This window comes from Euphorbia lathyris, chromosome 5 (genome assembly GCF_963576675.1).
Source record: "Euphorbia lathyris chromosome 5, ddEupLath1.1, whole genome shotgun sequence".
NCBI lineage: Eukaryota > Viridiplantae > Streptophyta > Magnoliopsida > Malpighiales > Euphorbiaceae > Euphorbia > Euphorbia lathyris.
The window spans coordinates 76627043-76644643 of record NC_088914.1 but is presented as its reverse complement, the minus strand read 5'-3'; the positions used below and the strand labels follow the sequence as shown (position 1 = coordinate 76644643).

At 33.9% G+C, this 17601-nt stretch overlaps 1 protein-coding gene across 1 annotated transcript; it reads left to right on the top strand.

The window, feature by feature from the left end:
* Window positions 1-4341: 4341 nt before the first annotated feature.
* LOC136230095 (DNA polymerase alpha catalytic subunit) lies at window positions 4342-17520 on the top strand. The gene is made up of 30 exons (XM_066019036.1): window positions 4342-5589; window positions 6064-6234; window positions 6351-6434; window positions 6571-6645; window positions 6845-6909; window positions 7469-7559; window positions 7649-7843; window positions 8591-8754; window positions 8853-8967; window positions 9363-9542; window positions 9627-9740; window positions 10439-10558; window positions 10663-10983; window positions 11080-11172; window positions 11612-11730; window positions 11842-11914; window positions 12016-12072; window positions 12222-12314; window positions 13626-13748; window positions 13825-13922; window positions 14057-14102; window positions 14326-14439; window positions 14552-14635; window positions 14748-14951; window positions 15041-15117; window positions 15343-15562; window positions 16044-16097; window positions 16193-16312; window positions 16973-17047; window positions 17128-17520. Exons 1-30 carry the CDS (start codon window positions 4456-4458, stop codon window positions 17272-17274), a joined length of 4626 nt encoding a protein of 1541 aa, XP_065875108.1. The 5' UTR covers window positions 4342-4455; the 3' UTR covers window positions 17275-17520.
* Window positions 17521-17601: the final 81 nt, after the last annotated feature.

The following is a 17601-nucleotide window of genomic DNA, read 5'->3' as shown; positions in this document are numbered from 1 at the left end:
AATACATTACTAATACAAGAAAATATTTAATACATTAATAATATTATTATAATATATAATTTTATTTTATAAAGTAATAAATTAAATTGCTCTTTTATAATTATTCTATAAATTTTATTTTTATTTTTAATTTTATAAAATAAATTTTTTTATATATATATTTGTTGGGGGCAGTGGCAAGCCACTGCCCCCACTTGTAGACAAAGATTCAAAAAAAAATTAGAATAATTAACCCTGGTTGGGAAACAGCCCCTCCCAAGGAAAAATTTCCCAACCAGGTCCAGTGGGGTAATTTTTTTATAAAAATTACCCCAAATAAGAGTTTAATCCTATATCTTCATTAGATATGAAAAGAACAAGTACACCAAGAAACGAAAAAGGTAAAAAACCTTACAAAATCCACAATGGGACGAAAATGACTACAAAGAGCATAAAAAGCCATAAAAGATACAAAACCAACAAAAAAACATATACTTCATTGAAATCCAAATCCGCTGCAATCGAATCTTCATCATTTAGGCCATTCCGAACATTCGGATCTGAGTCCTTTCGTTTGTTGCATCCACGTAGATATATTGATCCACGTATAAAATAAATCGTTTCCGCTCTTGCTAAATCCGAAAAAGGTATAAACAATAGAATAATGGAGAACAGATACAATTCAAACAGATAAAGGGATCCAATAAAATATATAAACACTGACCGGAAAAAATACAATAAAAAATTTACAATAAACCTAACCTATTGAGAGGAGGAAGAAGGAACTTCCTTCTTCCTCCTTAATGTAGATCCACAAAAGAGAGAAAAACTTAAAGATAGAGAACAAGGAACAACGGCAGTTTTTTTTCTTGAGAGAGAGAGCGGTTCTCTCTGCAAAGTGAATCACAAGACAGTTATTGGATATTTAAAAATGAAACAACCTAGTTAGGAATTCGATTCCAAATTGCATAGTACAAAATAATTATTTAATTAAATGAAAATTGCATAGCTCTTGTTTTTTACACTTTCTATATTTCTTCAGGGATTAAAAGAAGATTTCAAAGTTTTTGGTCTCAATATGAAAAAAATCACACTTTTACCTAGCACAAGAGATGGGATTTTGAGATAATAGTTAAAGAAAACAAATATTTTATAAAATTAAATTATTAGAAACTGTAATTAACAAAATTATAATGATAGGTGTCAAAATGGTTAAAAGGGTTGACCCGTCCAATTCAACCCATTTATAAATGGATTGGAACAATCCATTTATAAATGGTTGGATTGGATTAACCCCTTTTATTAAATGGATTGATTCTTGCTAGGCAGGACTGGCTTCGTTGCTTGCACAATATGAAGACTATGACAGTAGTGTTCACGCATGTTTACAGGGAGGGGAACCGAGTAGCGGATACGTTGGCAAACTATGGACGACTTGCAGAGAGCTACGAATGGTGGGATGAATTACCACAATTTTGTTCTGAAGTTTTCTTAAGCAATTTAGGAAACCGTACTATTTATCGCTTTCGATAAATCCTTGTGAATTCATTCTTGTAACCTTTTATTCTTTTATTCTTTAATAAATTCGGCTTCGGGTCGGGCGTGGACCGCAGGGGTGCCAACATAGTTGGGATGCTTGCTCTAAGCGCTTCCGAATCGCCAGCTTCATTAAAAAAAAATGGATCGATTCATTTAATTCAATTAACTAAATATAATTAAAAATTAAAAATACTTGAATTCCAAAAAATTAGAATTCCATAAAATATCGAAATTTCAAAAAATACTAAAACTCAAGATTTTAGAAATCCATAAATATTTTAAAAAATACTGAAATGTTAGAAAATACTGGAATTCTAGAAATATGGAATTCAAAAAAATCTTGAAATTTCAAAAATCTTGAATTCTAGAAAATACTGAAATTCTAGAATTCTGTAATTTTTAAATAAACTGGAATTTTAGCAATTTGAATATTCTAGAATTCTAGTATTTCTAATATTCCAAAATATGAAATCATAGAAATTTAAAAATTCTGAAATTCCAGAAAATACTAGATTTTAGAATTCTAGAACACACTAAAATTTTAAAAATCTGAAATTATAGAACATGCTGAAATTTCAGAAAATATTAGAATTCTAGAAATCTATAATTTTTAAAAATAATGGAATTTCATAATTCTGAAGATTCTAGAATTCTAGTATTTTTTGAAATTCCAGAATTTAGAATTCTAAAAAATACTAGATTTTGGAATTCCATAAAATACTAGAATTAAAAAAAATATGAAATTTTAGAAACTTAAGATTTTAAAAAATACTGAAATTCCATAAATATGAAGAGTTTGGAATTCTAGTATTTTTGAAATTCCAGAATCTAGAATTCTAAAAAATACTAGATTTTGAAATTATAGAAAATGCAAGAATTCCAAAAATATGAGATTCTAAACAATACTAAAATTTCAGAAATTTGGAATTCCAAATTCTAGAATTAAAAAAAAGTCAAAGAAGATGTGCAGGAGAAGAATAATAAGAGAGAAAATTCAGTCAAATCCAATTAAGAATCATGCAGGATTATTTCACTTTTGATATATATATATATATTTCTCACGTTTCTATTCTCCACATTTTCACGGGCTTTTCATGTTTGTCACAATTATTAAATGGATTAATAGACCAACACATCCAACTCACAACCCAAACTATTTATTATATGAGTGGACCTATTTATAATCCAATTTATAAATGAGTCAATCCAATCCATTTATTCTAGAGGAAATTATATGGAAACTCAATTTTCAATTTTATTTTACGATAACTAATTATTTATTAGCAAAAAGCATCCTGAGGCCCCTGATCTTTCATTGTTTGGTGTATTAAGCCCTCGATCTTTTATTTAGACACATTGAGCCCCTGATCTTTCACCATTTGGTGCATTAAACCCTCAATCTTTCATTTAGACACATTGAGCCATTGATCTTTCATATATGGGTGTATTAGGTCCTTCCATAAATCAATTAATATATAGGTTTATTAAGGGCATGTTTGGTGTGACAACAAATGATGTTCTAAAATAACAAATTCTCAAAATAAAAAATATATTATACAAATTAATAAAAATAATTTAAATAAAAAATAAAAAATTTATTGAACACAATAAAACCTTGTTTTTCGATAATTATGTTCTAAAAATAAAAATAATGTTAAAATTGAAGCACATTTTGTGGAAATAAGAAGGGTAATTTTATCAATAACAAGTAACTACAAACAACTGTTCATGAAAAGAGCTTTTCGTGAAAAGCTCCAAAATGTTACAGTGTCCAGAGAAAATGCAAAACGCTGCAGTTATATAAACCTAACCAAACATGCCCTTAATAAACCTATATATTAATTGATTTATGGAAGGACCTAATACACCCATATATGAAAGATCAAGGGCTCAATGTGTCTAAATGAAAGATTGAGGGTTTAATGCACCAAATGGTGAAAGATCAGGGGCTCAATGTGTCTAAATAAAAGATCGAGGGCTTAATGCACCAAACAATGAAAGATCAGGGGTCTCAGGATGCTTTTTGCCTTATTTATTTGTATTTTATCATTACATAAATTTTTTTAATAAACCTGTCAGAAACTCATATATTTTATTTGGGTTTTTGTCAAATTTCAGTTATTTTAAATCCTTATCATTTGTTCCTCCGCCTAAAAAATTAGGAATTTGATATTGTTGGAATTTTTTTTCCACCCATGAGACACTTGTAATAATTTCAGCAATTCTTAACATTTATGTAACTAACCCTTTATTCTATGGGTTAAACAAGCTGTCCATAACCCTTTATTCTAAAGGGTTAAACAAGCTGTCCATAACCCTTTATTCTATGGGTTAAACAAGCTGTTAAATGGATCATGACTCATTTTCAAACCTCTAATTACAATAGAGTTTTAGTTATTTTCAAGCCTCTAATTACAATAGAGTTTTAGTTATTTGATAGTATATTGTTTGATTACCTACCATAAAACCTTTATAAACGAACATTTTTGGGATCTGTTTTTTTTTTTAAATTATTACCTTATGCATTTTGTAAGGTTCCATTAATAAGGACCGAAAAATGATTATTTAATCGAGGTATTAATCTATCGAATATTCATGTATCTATGTATTTATTTGATATACCGAATTATATATTCGGTGGTTTGACAAAGTTGAGTTATTTACAAATAATGTTGAAATATTTACTGTTTGTGTAATTTTTCTTTTTGGGTTTTCCAAATTTAACCTCATGAAACGTCATACTTATTTATCAATTGGGCCAAGGCCCAAGCTTCAAACCCAAAATTTGGTATTGACATGTCCTCCTAGTCTCCCACAGATAAACCGGCTTCCATTGGCGCCAAAACTGTGTCAATTTCTGAATCTTCCCGCCAATACTATACTCCACATCTCATATCCTTACTGTAAGATCCTGATCACGTCTGTAGGCTGAGAGAAATGTCGGACGAGCAGCTCGTTAAGTCGTCCGGGCGCCGGAAAAGGGGTGCTGAGGCTACTGCTCGAGCTGGGGCCTTAGAGCGCCTAAAAACCCTACGCCAAGGCGGCAGGAGATCTGAAAATGGCGGCGGATACGATATCAAAGTGGAGACTCCGATATTTGACACTGTCACTGACGAAGACTACGAAAAGCTTGTGGCACGCCGTCGCGAGGAGGCCCAAGGCTTCATTATCGACGACGACGGCCTTGGGTATGGTGACCAAGGTGAAGAGGAGGACTGGTCCCAAGCCGGCCTTCCTCCATCATCAGATGAATCCGACGGCGGTGAACCAAATGGCAGACCTAAAAAGAAGAAAATCGAGAAGAAAGAGAAAGAGACGCAACAAAAGAAGGTTAATCCTTCCTTATTAGCTGCGGCGGCAATGATGGGGAAACAACGGATTTCATCAATGTTCACTTCGACGGTGTTTAAAAATAGGGATTCCAATAAGGTTAGGAGTTTGGACTCTGAAACTATCATCGATGATCTGATTGCGGAGTTTGCTCCTGACGAGGCTGATAAAGAGAGGCGTACAAGGGGGCAATCGGCTGTTAAGAGTTTCGCGCCAATCAAGACTGAGAATCAGGTTGTCAGCAATGTTGATGTAAAGATTAATGCTGAATTGAGTGAGCTTGTGACAGATAATGCTGGTGACAGTGGCATTCTAAGTTTAGCGAACACTTCTAACGTTGATGAGAAAAAGGAGTTAATTATGGAGGTAAAAAAGGAGAAAGCAATAGATCAGCCGTTTGATTCAGAAAATAGTGAAGTATTGGATGTAGAGAATATCAACAATTCAGTTGAAGTAAAACCGGAGATAGTAGTGAAGATGGAGGGTGGGCATACACTTAACGCGAAGATTACTGCTGAGGAGAAGGATTCTGCTTTGAGTGCAATGGCGGATTGGCAGGCAGTGAAGAACAGTGGAAACGGTAGCGTTAGCGATGTTACCAACCAAGTTAAGAGTGTGGCAAACTGTGAAGATCAATCAGACTTTGAGCTGGAGGCTGATGGATCACTGCCTTTTTATATAATCGATGCTCATGAAGAGGTGTTTGGTGCTAACATGGGGACCCTCTATCTTTTTGGAAAGGTAATACATTGCCAATTGAGAGTATGGTTATTTTATCCTAGACATTTTACATGATTTTTTATGTCAAGCTTTAATACAATGATAGGGTTGGCTAAACTATTTTGGTGATCGCTTTGTTATAATTTAGGATGTAATTTGCTAGTACGATAAATTGAAACAATGCCAATCAAGTTGCTAGCTGCATTACAGTAAAGCCAGTTGTGAACACAATGCAAGTTGGATTTCTTTCAAGCCTAAGGATGACGACTGACCCTGATTTCAAGGAAAAATATTCAGGACTTTTTATGGACTTCAAATTGTTCATGTAACAAAATTATTTAAATCCCAGTTTCGTTTTCAGATAGTTTGTACAACCCTTCGGCTTGAAAAAGAGTTCAGATCACTATTGACATGAAGTTTCTCTATTTCTCTTGTTGTACTTACTTACATGTAAATGTATATATTGACCTTATTGATATGTGACGCTGCGTTTAGGTCAAAGCAGGAAACACTTATCATAGCTGCTGTGTGGTTGTAAAGAACAACCAGAGATGCGTTTATGCTATTCCGAATGGTTCCATTTTTCATACTGACGAGATGATCAAGCTGGAAAAGGATATTGAAGAAACAAAAATTTCTTCTGCTGAGTTCTATAGAAAGCTGCAGGTATGTTCTTAGACAGATACTTATGGATGCTTTAAAGAAACATTTCTTCTTTTTCTGCTCTTTCGTTTCTTCTATTACAACTTTTCAAATGCTTATTTTGCTTTACTCTTTGGCAGGATGTGGCATATGATCTGAAAAACGAAATAGCAAAAAAGCTGTTAGCTCTCAATGTTTCAAGTTTCATCATGGCTCCTGTTAAGGTTTGCAAATTCAATATGCATCCCAGAGATACTTGTTAGATATGCATAGTGTTGTGTCATTTTACATTTTTTCTATGTTTACCTGTATTCTTTTGATTCACTCTGTTGCTTATTCATTATATGGAACTCCTAACAGAGGAAGTATGCATTTGAGCGATCCGATATTCCTGCTGGTGAGAATTATGTCCTTAAGATCAACTATCCATACAAGGTATGCTCCCAACAATTTGTTATAAATAGCGCGTCATTCAAATTTAAGATGTAAACTATTATGATAAGTTATTAACCATTATGGAGTTGTATTCTTGAATTTGCTCAGAACTATGATGTCAAGTTTATGACCATTGATTTTGGAATTACTATTCTAGAAGTTTTGAGAATGATTAGGTTATTGCATTCTGTTTTTGCAGGAACCTCCCCTTCCATCAGATTTAAAAGGAGAAACTTTCTATGCCTTGCTTGGAACTCATAGCAGGTATGCAGTTAGGGCTGATATTTGCCAAAATTCAGGCATGAAGGAGGCACTTCTAGAATTACCATACACCACACTGTTCTTAAACAATTTATGTCTTAAATTCAAATATAATGAAATGCTAAATTGAACACTTAATTTGATGAGCTCGGGGATGAGCTGTATATTGGATTCTCAAAATGCTTTGTGAAGGGTCGGAATTCTGACATTCTTTTGCTTCTTGACACATTTCTTCTGGTCCTGCATTCTAATCCACCTTCAGAGAGAAAGCAGATGTCTGTGTTGATGAATGCTTAGGCACCTTATTGTTTTAGTTGGATGCAATAGTTTAATATCATATGTCAAACAATTTTTGTGTCTATAAGATTCTGCAGTGTCATAGTTAGATTTACTTTCATATCTGCTATAAGGTCCATGAACCCTTTCTTTTTCTTCATATGGTTTTTATTGCTGGTAAGTTGTAACTTCTCATTATGCTTTCATTGAGTTGGCAACGTAATACCCTATGGATTACCATATTTGGGAGAAATGAAGTAGCACTAACCATTATTATTACATGCAGTGCCTTGGAGCTTTTTCTTGTTAAAAGGAAAATAAAGGGACCTTCATGGTTATCAGTTTCAAAGTTTTCAACTTGTCCACCTTCTCAAAGGGTGAGATTGTCTTCTCGGCATCTTTTATGTTATTGTATGCTCTTGTAAAATACTCAATGTGTTCCAACTTTACACTATATCTTGCACAGGTGAGTTGGTGCAAGTTTGAGATTATTGTTGACTCACCAAAGGACATACGGGTTTCTTCTTCTTCTTCTTCAAGGAACATGATAGAGATTCCTCCAGTGGTTGTCACAGCAATAAATTTGAAAACTATCATAAATGAGAAGCAAAATGTCAATGAGATAGTTTCTGCATCTCTGGTTTGTTGTCACAAGGCTAAGGTTTGTATGCAGCCTTTTGTTGCTTGTATATAATTCAGTTTGATTTCGGAGAATGCCTTTGTAGGAGACTCATTTGTTCCGCATTTGCCGTTTTTTATTCCTGTAAAAGTATTCATGTTGGTTTCTAAATAATTAAAGATAAGATTTCAATAGGTGCAATGTCATGATATGTGTTCTGGATTATGTGGAAGTAGAATTGTTGTAACTGGCACAATTTAGGGTTCTGAAATACGTGTCCTATTGAAAGTATACACCTAAAAAGAGAAAAAGAATGTTATTACACAGTAGTTCAGTTTACTGATATGAGGATAAAGACAAGCTTTGCATAATATCAAATATTAGTTTGATGTGTCAACAGAAAATATGTTACTGAACAGTAGTTGACTGTGCTTGTATGAGGATAAAGAAAGACTTCAAGTATGGTATGCTGTTTGTCAATGTTATAAAGGTATATCTTGTAAATCATTCGAACAAATAAAATGGCTCTCCTATTGTGCCTTGGAGGAAGTTATAACAAGATGAGCAAATTTTTGTGACGGTTCTTAATGCACTTAAATGAGATCATTATTTGGTGAAAGCCATGCTGTCAGCTTAAGGTTCATACACTTCCTTTTATGCAGTTTACTTGTGACTTAAATCATGTGAGCCAACGTTCTTCGGTGCTATAAGTCTTTGTTGTGAAATAATCTTTTATAAAATGTTCTATTTTCCCGAGATAAACTATTTACTCTGATGTTTGACGTTTAGATTGACACTCCCATGCTGGCCTCAGAGTGGAAAAAACCTGGTATGCTAAGCCATTTTACTGTCGTCCGGAAGCTTCATGGGGGTATATTCCCGATGGGTTTCTCCAAAGATGTGACTGAAAGGAATGCAAAGGCTGGATCAAATGTTTTAGCCACTGAAAGCAGGTATCATTTTACTACTCACCATGTTCCTAGTCAGGTGTAACCTTAACTTGTATTTTTATTTCTTGTTCTCTTAAGAAAATTTCAACATTCTGCTGCAGTGAAAGAGCTTTATTGAACCGTCTGATGATTGCATTAAACAAACTGGACAGTGATATCCTTGTTGGACACAACATATCTGGGTTTGACCTGGACGTTCTCCTTCACAGAGCTCAGGTTTTGTTCTCTGCTGATCCTTTGTGTGTGACAGAGTAAATTCATTTACTGGTCAAGAAAGTGGAGATACTGTTTGCAACTTATCATTTTAATAATTTGAAATTAGACATGATAATGTCCTTTTGTTTTTGCATTTTTAAGGAAAGGATTATGAACTACAACTAGCATATTGATGCTGTTCCCTCTTATTTTGCTCAAAGTTCAGCATATGCACTATTATTAATCAATATATCAGTGTACGTTTACATTGGTATTATATGTTTTCCGAGTCTAAAGCAGTTCAGAGATAGGTATTCAATTGTCAGATGGGATCAGTCTTTAATGTGTTATCTAACTCTTCGGTTCTTCTTTTGTGTTGTTTATTGACCCTAAAATTCTTGTCTCCTTTCATGTAGGCTTGTGGAGTGCCAAGCAGCATGTGGTCCAAAATAGGCCGTCTCAAGCGCTCTATGATGCCTAAGCTTACAAAGGGAAAAACTGTATATGGGTCTGGAGCAAGTCCAGGGATCATGTCTTGCATTGCTGGACGGCTCTTGTGTGATACATATGTCTGCTCCCGTGACCTATTAAAAGAGGTATAACATTTGGCCTCCTATTCTCCCACAGAAATGCTCAGTGTATAAAACTTCATTTCACATATGCAACCCTGGTTCTTCCAGGTTAGTTACTCCTTGACACAACTAGCAAGGACCCGCTTGGACAAAGAGAGGAAGGAGATTGCTCCACATGAAATTTCCACAATGTTCCAGACATCAAAATCCCTTGTTGAACTGGTAGGTTCTGAATCATCTGTTTTAATTATAATATTTGGTAACGTAAATAAGATTGACTTATATCGTCTGTACATCCTTCTTGTCATCCTATTTTCCATGGCAAATGATTAGATTATGTGATAAATTATGGTTTGGTATTTATTAAATATCTGCAAGTGTTAACAGTACTAGAATTTTGATTTGTCAAACATGGCTTGTCCATGCATAAGACATTACAATAATTCAAAGCTTCTTCATCTTTAAAATGGATCCTAGAGGTACCCAATTAATCTAGATTGCCAGTCATTATCTACCGAGTAAGTCATCTTGCTTTGTTGATGTGATTCTGAAAACGTTCTTTTTTTTTTGACAAAAAAAAAAAAAAAACTCAAGCCATTGTACTGAAAGTGGTAATGTTATTTGTCTTCTTATATAATTTGCATCACTTAAAACATTATTATGATACAGTTTCAGGTAGTTTAAACTTTTTTTATTTGATTTTATGTTCTTAATGATTTGTAACTAGTAGACTAAGGTATAGAGTTTGAGATTTAGTAACTTGTCTATTGAGCTGTCTTTTCTATTCATATTTGTATGTCTCAAGTTATCTAGAGTTCACTTCTTTGTACTCTCAGTCAGCATGAATAGAATATATATAAAAAAATTGATGTTATTTTGTATGCTCGGTATATTAGTTATCAGTGTTATGATGCATTCAGATTGAATATGGTGAAACGGATGCATGGTTGTCTATGGAACTCATGTTTCATTTGAGTGTCCTGCCCCTCACGCGCCAGCTGACTAATATTAGTGGGAATCTCTGGGGAAAGACTCTCCAAGTGAGTTCTTCTAATGCTTATTTTATTTGTTAATTTTTTCTGACTGATTTATACGTATAATTTCTAATTAAATAAATCCTCTGCAATCTGTTGTTTTTTTCCAGGGTGCTAGGGCACAGAGAGTAGAGTACCTTCTATTGCATGCGTTTCATGCAAAGAAGTATATTGTTCCAGACAAGAACTCGTTTCATGTGAAGGAACAAAAAATGACAAAACGAAGAATAAATCACGGTGTTGAGGAAAAAGGCGGTGAAGGATTGGATACTGACAATGTCGATTTTGATGATGGTACTGAGAATGCTCATGGAAAAGGGAAAAAAGGTCCTTCCTATGCAGGTGGGCTGGTTTTGGAGCCAAAAAAAGGCTTATATGACAAATATGTATTGCTCCTCGACTTCAATAGTCTTTACCCTTCTATCATTCAGGTTGCTAACATGTTCCATACACCTTTATTACTTCCAATTAGTTTTACCCAGTTCTTTGTAATTTTCATGAACATCAATACTTAATTGATTTTGCAGGAGTATAATATATGCTTCACAACTGTCGAAAAATCTGCAGACGGACTGATTCCCCATTTACCTTCTAGCAAAACAACTGGAGTCCTACCTGAGGTACTATTATGCATAATAACATATTGCTTTATTTTTATCTTCCAATTAGCGGAATTTACAATTGAGAAGAAAATCTTGAGTTCATGATTTGTGTCTCCCTTATCCATCAAAAGAAGTAGCTCACATATCGTGAGAAACATTATGGGAACACTAACACAAAATATCAGAGAAGTATCATTTTTACTTGTCAAAACTCGAACACAATTAGCTCTGAAATTATGAAGCGAGGGTGATAAGAATAGACATTTTCATATTTTTATCTGCCAATACAGAAACTATTTATTAGATCCTCTTTTCAAACCTCTGATGCATGAAGCATCATCTATTGAACTGAGGATGTTTTTGTTATTTGCATGAAGTGTGAGATATCTATTTGATAAATTAATTTGTTGTTCAGAAAAAATAGGTTCAGTTAATTTATTTTGTTGTTGCTTGGTAGTTGCTGAAAAATTTAGTGGAGAGGAGGAGAATGGTCAAATCGTGGATGAAAAATGCATCTGGTCTTAAGGTCCAGCAGCTCGACATTCAGCAACAGGCACTAAAACTCACTGCAAATAGGTTTGTATTTGTTTGTACCATCTCATTTTCTAATTTTTCCTTAATCACAATGAGTTTTTCACTATGGTGCTCATCCCTTCATACTTTCTGTAACCTGATATGGCGATGTAGTATGTACGGATGCCTTGGATTTTCCAATTCCAGATTTTATGCAAAGCCTCTTGCAGAGCTTATAACACTACAAGTAAGATATTTTTCCCTTGCTAAATTCTGAACATATAGTATGAAGGAACTGGCTTGACTACCAAACATAAGAATTCAGCGAGTTGCATGGCATTTTTGCAGGGAAGGGAGATTCTACAAAGTACTGTAGATCTTGTTCAAAATAATCTAAACTTAGAGGTAACCCTTTCTGTAATAAAGTAACAGGTAGATGCTTTGCAATTGCGGCTAGTCATACTGCTATTTGACGATGATCTTTTTATGTCTTGTCTTCTATCAAACAATTGATACATTTAGCTCTAAAGAATGTATTCTGTTACATATGGCAGGTCATATATGGTGATACAGATTCAATCATGATTTATAGTGGGTTAGATGACATTGTAAAAGCAAAAGCTATTGCAGGGAAAGTCATCCAGGAGGTAAGATTGTACTAATGTTCATGGATTTATAATATGGGTATTTTGAGAAATTACTTCCTATATTGAATTTTATCTGATGTCAGACAGAAAATGTGAGTTATTTCATTTTAGCAATATATCAATTCTTTTTAGTTATTATTTCATGGTGAAAGATTTGTATGATACTGATGATTGTTCACAGTTTTCTGAACACCAATTGAATGGCTGGATAAATTTTGCTAACAACTTTCAACAAAATTATAAAAGTCAAATGACTATGATTAGATTGTCTATTGTAGAATGTTCTTTCTTTTTGCCATAGTGATCCACATTTTAAGAGATCAAAATACGTATTAAAAGTTATATAAAGTGATTGGAGAGTTGGAGACAGGTCTGTTGTTGTCACAGTTGCAAGTCTTCTCAGTTCTGTTTTTTTAGTAGCCATTGTTATCTCTTGGTATGCTTGCATGGTGAAAGTTCTTTGTGCTTTCCCTGTAGATACAATCTGTCTGTATGTGTGTTTGATAGAGGAGAGTGAAATGTGACTTTCTAGAATTGAAGTTTCAACCTCAAAACATTCAGTTTGGGTCATGCAAACCTGTGTAATTTTTTTTATTAGTGAGATGATTGATTCTTATTAATTAAGTCAAGTAAGACTATAAATAGAATTTCTACTCTTAGCACTCAAGTAAAGTTATAGAATGTATTGAAATGAGTATTTTCTTTTCAACTAAGACAAATGTAAAACATTAGAATAACATTGCTTATCTGTTTATTTTGAACATACGTATTTAGTTCAACCTTAACATACCCTTAGTGATTGCTTTTTATTTGACGTTTAAACTGCAGTTTAGTTCAACCTCAATAATTGTAAATATTATCTTAAATTTCACATAAGGTGAACCATGCTTTGTGTTATTAATTGAAATCCAATTTTAGGTTCTTTGTATTAAAGATTAGGTATTCCATGTTTAGTACTTGCATAGCCACCATATTACTTAATTTGTCTGTTATCTTTTGTGACATGAAGGTGTTCTCAAATTCCAAAATTCCTTCATTTATTATAATGCCCACAATTTTTCATCAGATACAGTACCGGCACCTGTCTTGTTATTCTTGGCAATGCTTTAGTAATTCTGTGGTCTCAGAAAACATATTTCTGTATATTACAAACAGAGTTTTTCTGACGCCTGTGGTAAATCTTGTGGTAAAAACATGGTGCATTTAAGTCTTTAAAGAAGAAAATGAAAGGGATAGACCTTTATTATAATGTTACTGTTATTGTATTTTGTGCTACTGTGTGCAATATGTAATTACTCTTTTTATATATAGGTTAACAAGAAGTATAGACGTTTAGAAATTGATCTTGATGGCTTGTACAAGAGGATGCTACTTTTGAAGAAGAAAAAATATGCAGCTGTCAAACTACAGTTCAAAGACGGAATGCCATATGAGGTCTTTTGCCAAAACTTTTGCAATTTTGCTTACCTTCCTCCTGAAAGACGTCAGTGAAGTAACTTTCTTGGTGCAGGTTATTGAACGCAAGGGTCTCGACATGGTTCGCCGTGACTGGAGCTTGTTATCAAAAGATCTGGGAGATTTCTGCCTTGCTCAAATCTTGTCAGGGGGGTATGTTGTGCTATTAACAACTTCGAATGTGCTACTCAATCTTCTTACCTTTCTTTTAGTTATTGAACCCAACATCTGGAAATCAGGAAATGCAATGGCATTTGTTAGTCATTTTTTTTCGTTCACTGTTACAGGTCATGTGAGGATGTTGTTGAATCAATACATAATTCTCTTATGAAGGTAGAATATCAATCTTTCCTTTTGATTACTGTTCTTATCTGTATAGTGTCAATGAAAGGGATGTAAGAGGCAAGGCTGTCTTGACTCCTGACGAGCATAAATTGCTTCAAGTCCATACAATATGCAGTTAGGCATGCATGCTGGTTGTGAAGGGGTAATAGACCTCAGGTGTATGAAATTTGTTATCCATAACTTATGGGCAGCAGTTGTACTTATTTAACAGGTTCAAGAGGATATGAGGAATGGACAAGTAGAGCTTGAGAAATATGTCATCACAAAGTCATTGACTAAACCACCTGAAGCCTACCCTGATGCCAAAAATCAACCTCACGTCCTGGTGAGTGACAATATGACAAGCAATTTGTGATGAAATCTCTGATTGTATTATTGTAGTTTGTTCTTGTTTAAGCAGTTGCTTGAACTTCTATTTCTGTTTTGCCGTTTTCTAGGTGGCTCTAAGATTAAAGCAAAGCGGCTACACCAGTGGTTGCTCTGTTGGTGATACAGTACCATATGTCATTTGCTGTGAGCAGGTCAGGATGATCTGATTTCTATTAGTTAACAGATACTAAATTCAGAATATATGATTTTTTTTCTTTCATCTGAAACTAACATTCTTCATTCTCTCCCTCCTTTCCTGAACAGGGTGCTACATCAGGAACTTCCACAGGAGTTGCTCAACGTGCTAGACATCCTGATGAATTGAAAAAAGATGATGGGAAATGGATGATTGACATAGATTACTACTTATCACAGCAAATTCATCCTGTGGTATCACGATTATGTGCTTCAATTCAGGGAACGAGCCCTGAGCGTTTGGCTGATTGTTTGGGCCTCGACTCATCCAAGGTAAATAGACACTTCTGTGAGGCGCTTTGAGATACCGATTCCCTTTTCTAGGCATAACATAACTATAAACTGTTCTGATGATTTTTCAGTTCCGAACTAAATCAAGTGAAGCTGTCAGAAATGATCCCTCGAGTTCACTTTTCTTTGCTGTCAATGATGATGAGAGGTAATTGTTTCTTACGTCTGACCATGCTATGATTATCCATAGCTTCTAGTATAGTGTAATAGCATAGCTATTTGATACTGTGTCAAAAATTTCTCAGGACTTTGTTAATAAATTTCCAAAATGCTGTATATTATCTATATAATTATATCTTAAAACTGAAAAATAGACAGCATATTTTCGCTATTCTGTGTTCTTATTTTGACCTCTTCCAAAATGAAATTGCAGATATCGGAGTTGTGAGCCGTTGAACTTGTCTTGTCCTAGCTGCTCTGGTACATTTGAATGTCCTGCTATCTTTGGTTCCATTTGTGCCTCAACCAGTGAAAAGTCGATAGAACCACAAACAGAGGAATCTAGGTCTAATTTCTGGCGGACATTGCATTGTCCTCGATGCCCAGAAGAAGGTGACATGGGAATATTATCCCCTGGGAATATTGCCAATCAGGTAAAGTAGTCAATTCTGAATTGCTAACTGAGGGGCAGGGCCCAGGGGCCTATTACATTTATGTTGCACAAAAACTTTGATTTTTAAAGTGTTTCATGTTTCTGTATCCGTTTCAGAAACTGAAACTCTCTGAAACTTGTACCAAATGTTTTATTACATTTTCATCATTAGAAAAATAAAAAGTCGCTTTTTAAAAATATGGAAACTCGTTTCCCAGAATATAGTGTGTTTTTAGAGATGGATTAATGCTAATCACGAGCTCAGTAAATCCCTAATGAGTGAGTTTGAGAACTCTGACAGCCATGAAAGTCTCTGGATCGCTCCTAATTTGTTGGTTTAGTGGGGGACTTTCTTATTTTAGCAAATAGTTGAAGAAAACTTCTATTCTATCATCTTCCACAAACTGTCAAAACCAATATTTTCCCCTCTACTATGTAACTTTGTATATTGAGAATTTTGTGAACGGAACGGTCTCTTTCAGGTGAAAAGACGAGCAGATGGGTTCGTTTCGTTGTATTATAAGGGCATAATGATGGTAATCTACTAATTACTTGCTTTGTTAAGATTCTATGTTTCACGAGAATTCACAGATCTTGGTTAGATCTAATCGCCGGTTGCTTGTGTTTCCAGTGTGACGATGAAACCTGCAAGCATACTACACGTAGTCTCAACCTTCGGTTGATTGGTGATTCAGAAAGAGGAACTGTTTGTCCAAACTATCCCCGCTGCAATGGTCGTCTTGTAAGAAAGGTTGACATCTTCTCCTATTTTTTGCAAATACATTTCTTTGATTTAAAAATGCAAATAAGAGTTTGTGGAGTTTGTAAACTCATGTAAAATGGAGCAATTTGAAGCAATTAAAAAGATCGAGTTTGCAAATTATTTTATATATAAAACATAATTTTGTAAATTGATTAAATCACAATTGTTTTTTAAACTGAAACACTTAAAACTTCAAATTACACAAACCATAAACTTGCATTTGCAAATTCAGTTTTTCTCGGTACTTTACCCAATAATTTATTAATCTTTAACTTCTTCTCGTATTAATAAAAACATATTATAGTTCTTAAGTTTTGTTCTTGTTTTTTCAATTTTTTTTTGTTCTTGTCAACAATTTAGTTCCCTCCATTAAAACTATTCAAGAATCCTTTAATCAAAACTAGTTATAGTGAAACTTATAAGAAGAATATCTTAGTCATAACTTCAAGTAACAGATTTTTAGATGGTTTCTAACGAGAGGGATTAAAGTGTTGACTGAATGTAATGTATTTTTACTAATATAAAAACCGACTAGTGTAATAAGTAGAAGGTTCAAAAACTAATAAATTATTTACCTGTAAAACCTCAAACAAATACATCTTACTTGTCATTTCTAGTTACTAAGAAATTCGGTATTGTTTTGGCCAGTTCACAGAAGCAGATTTGTACAAGCAGCTCTCATATTTCTGTCATATATTGGACACCGTACGATGCATGGAAAAGGTTTGGTTTCTGCACCTGATTGATAAAGGGGTTGAGGGTGTACGGACATGTTAGATTAATTTGATGGTCTTGTATTGCAGATTGAATCCAGCACTAAAATACAAGTAGAGAGAGAGATGAACAGAATTCGGCCTATGGTCGAATCAGCATTATCAACGGTCCAAAATATCAGGGATAGGTGCGCTTTTGGATGGATACTGTTAAGTGACCTATCTGTTTCTGTTTGAGCCACAGATAATGTTCAACTGCACATATGTACAACTGAGTTATTTTTTTAAAAATTAATCTATCGAAATTGTCTGATGTATCAAACACAATTGAGAAAATTTTCAACTTAGAGGATCCAAATTCGGTGTATAAACTGTATTTTTAGCAGCATGTTTTAGTTGAGTTGAGATTAGTTATCTGAATTGTAGTACTAAGATTATGGATTATAAAGAATTTTCAACTTTTTATATTACTGAAAATATTAAAGTTTAAATCTTCATGTTACCATTTTATTAATGGGTAATTAATTTATTAGTCCCTATATTTTGACAAAACACACTGTTTCG

Bases quoted from the DNA above. Each gene is read 5' to 3' on its own strand.
- LOC136230095 (XM_066019036.1), top strand. From the start codon at position 4,456: ATGTCGGACGAGCAGCTCGTTAAGTCGTCCGGGCGCCGGAAAAGGGGT. The intron at 15,118-15,342 runs GTAATTGTTTCT...ATGAAATTGCAG, and splicing joins GCTGTCAATGATGATGAGAG to ATATCGGAGTTGTGAGCCGT. The intron at 15,563-16,043 runs GTAAAGTAGTCA...GGTCTCTTTCAG, and splicing joins CTGGGAATATTGCCAATCAG to GTGAAAAGACGAGCAGATGG.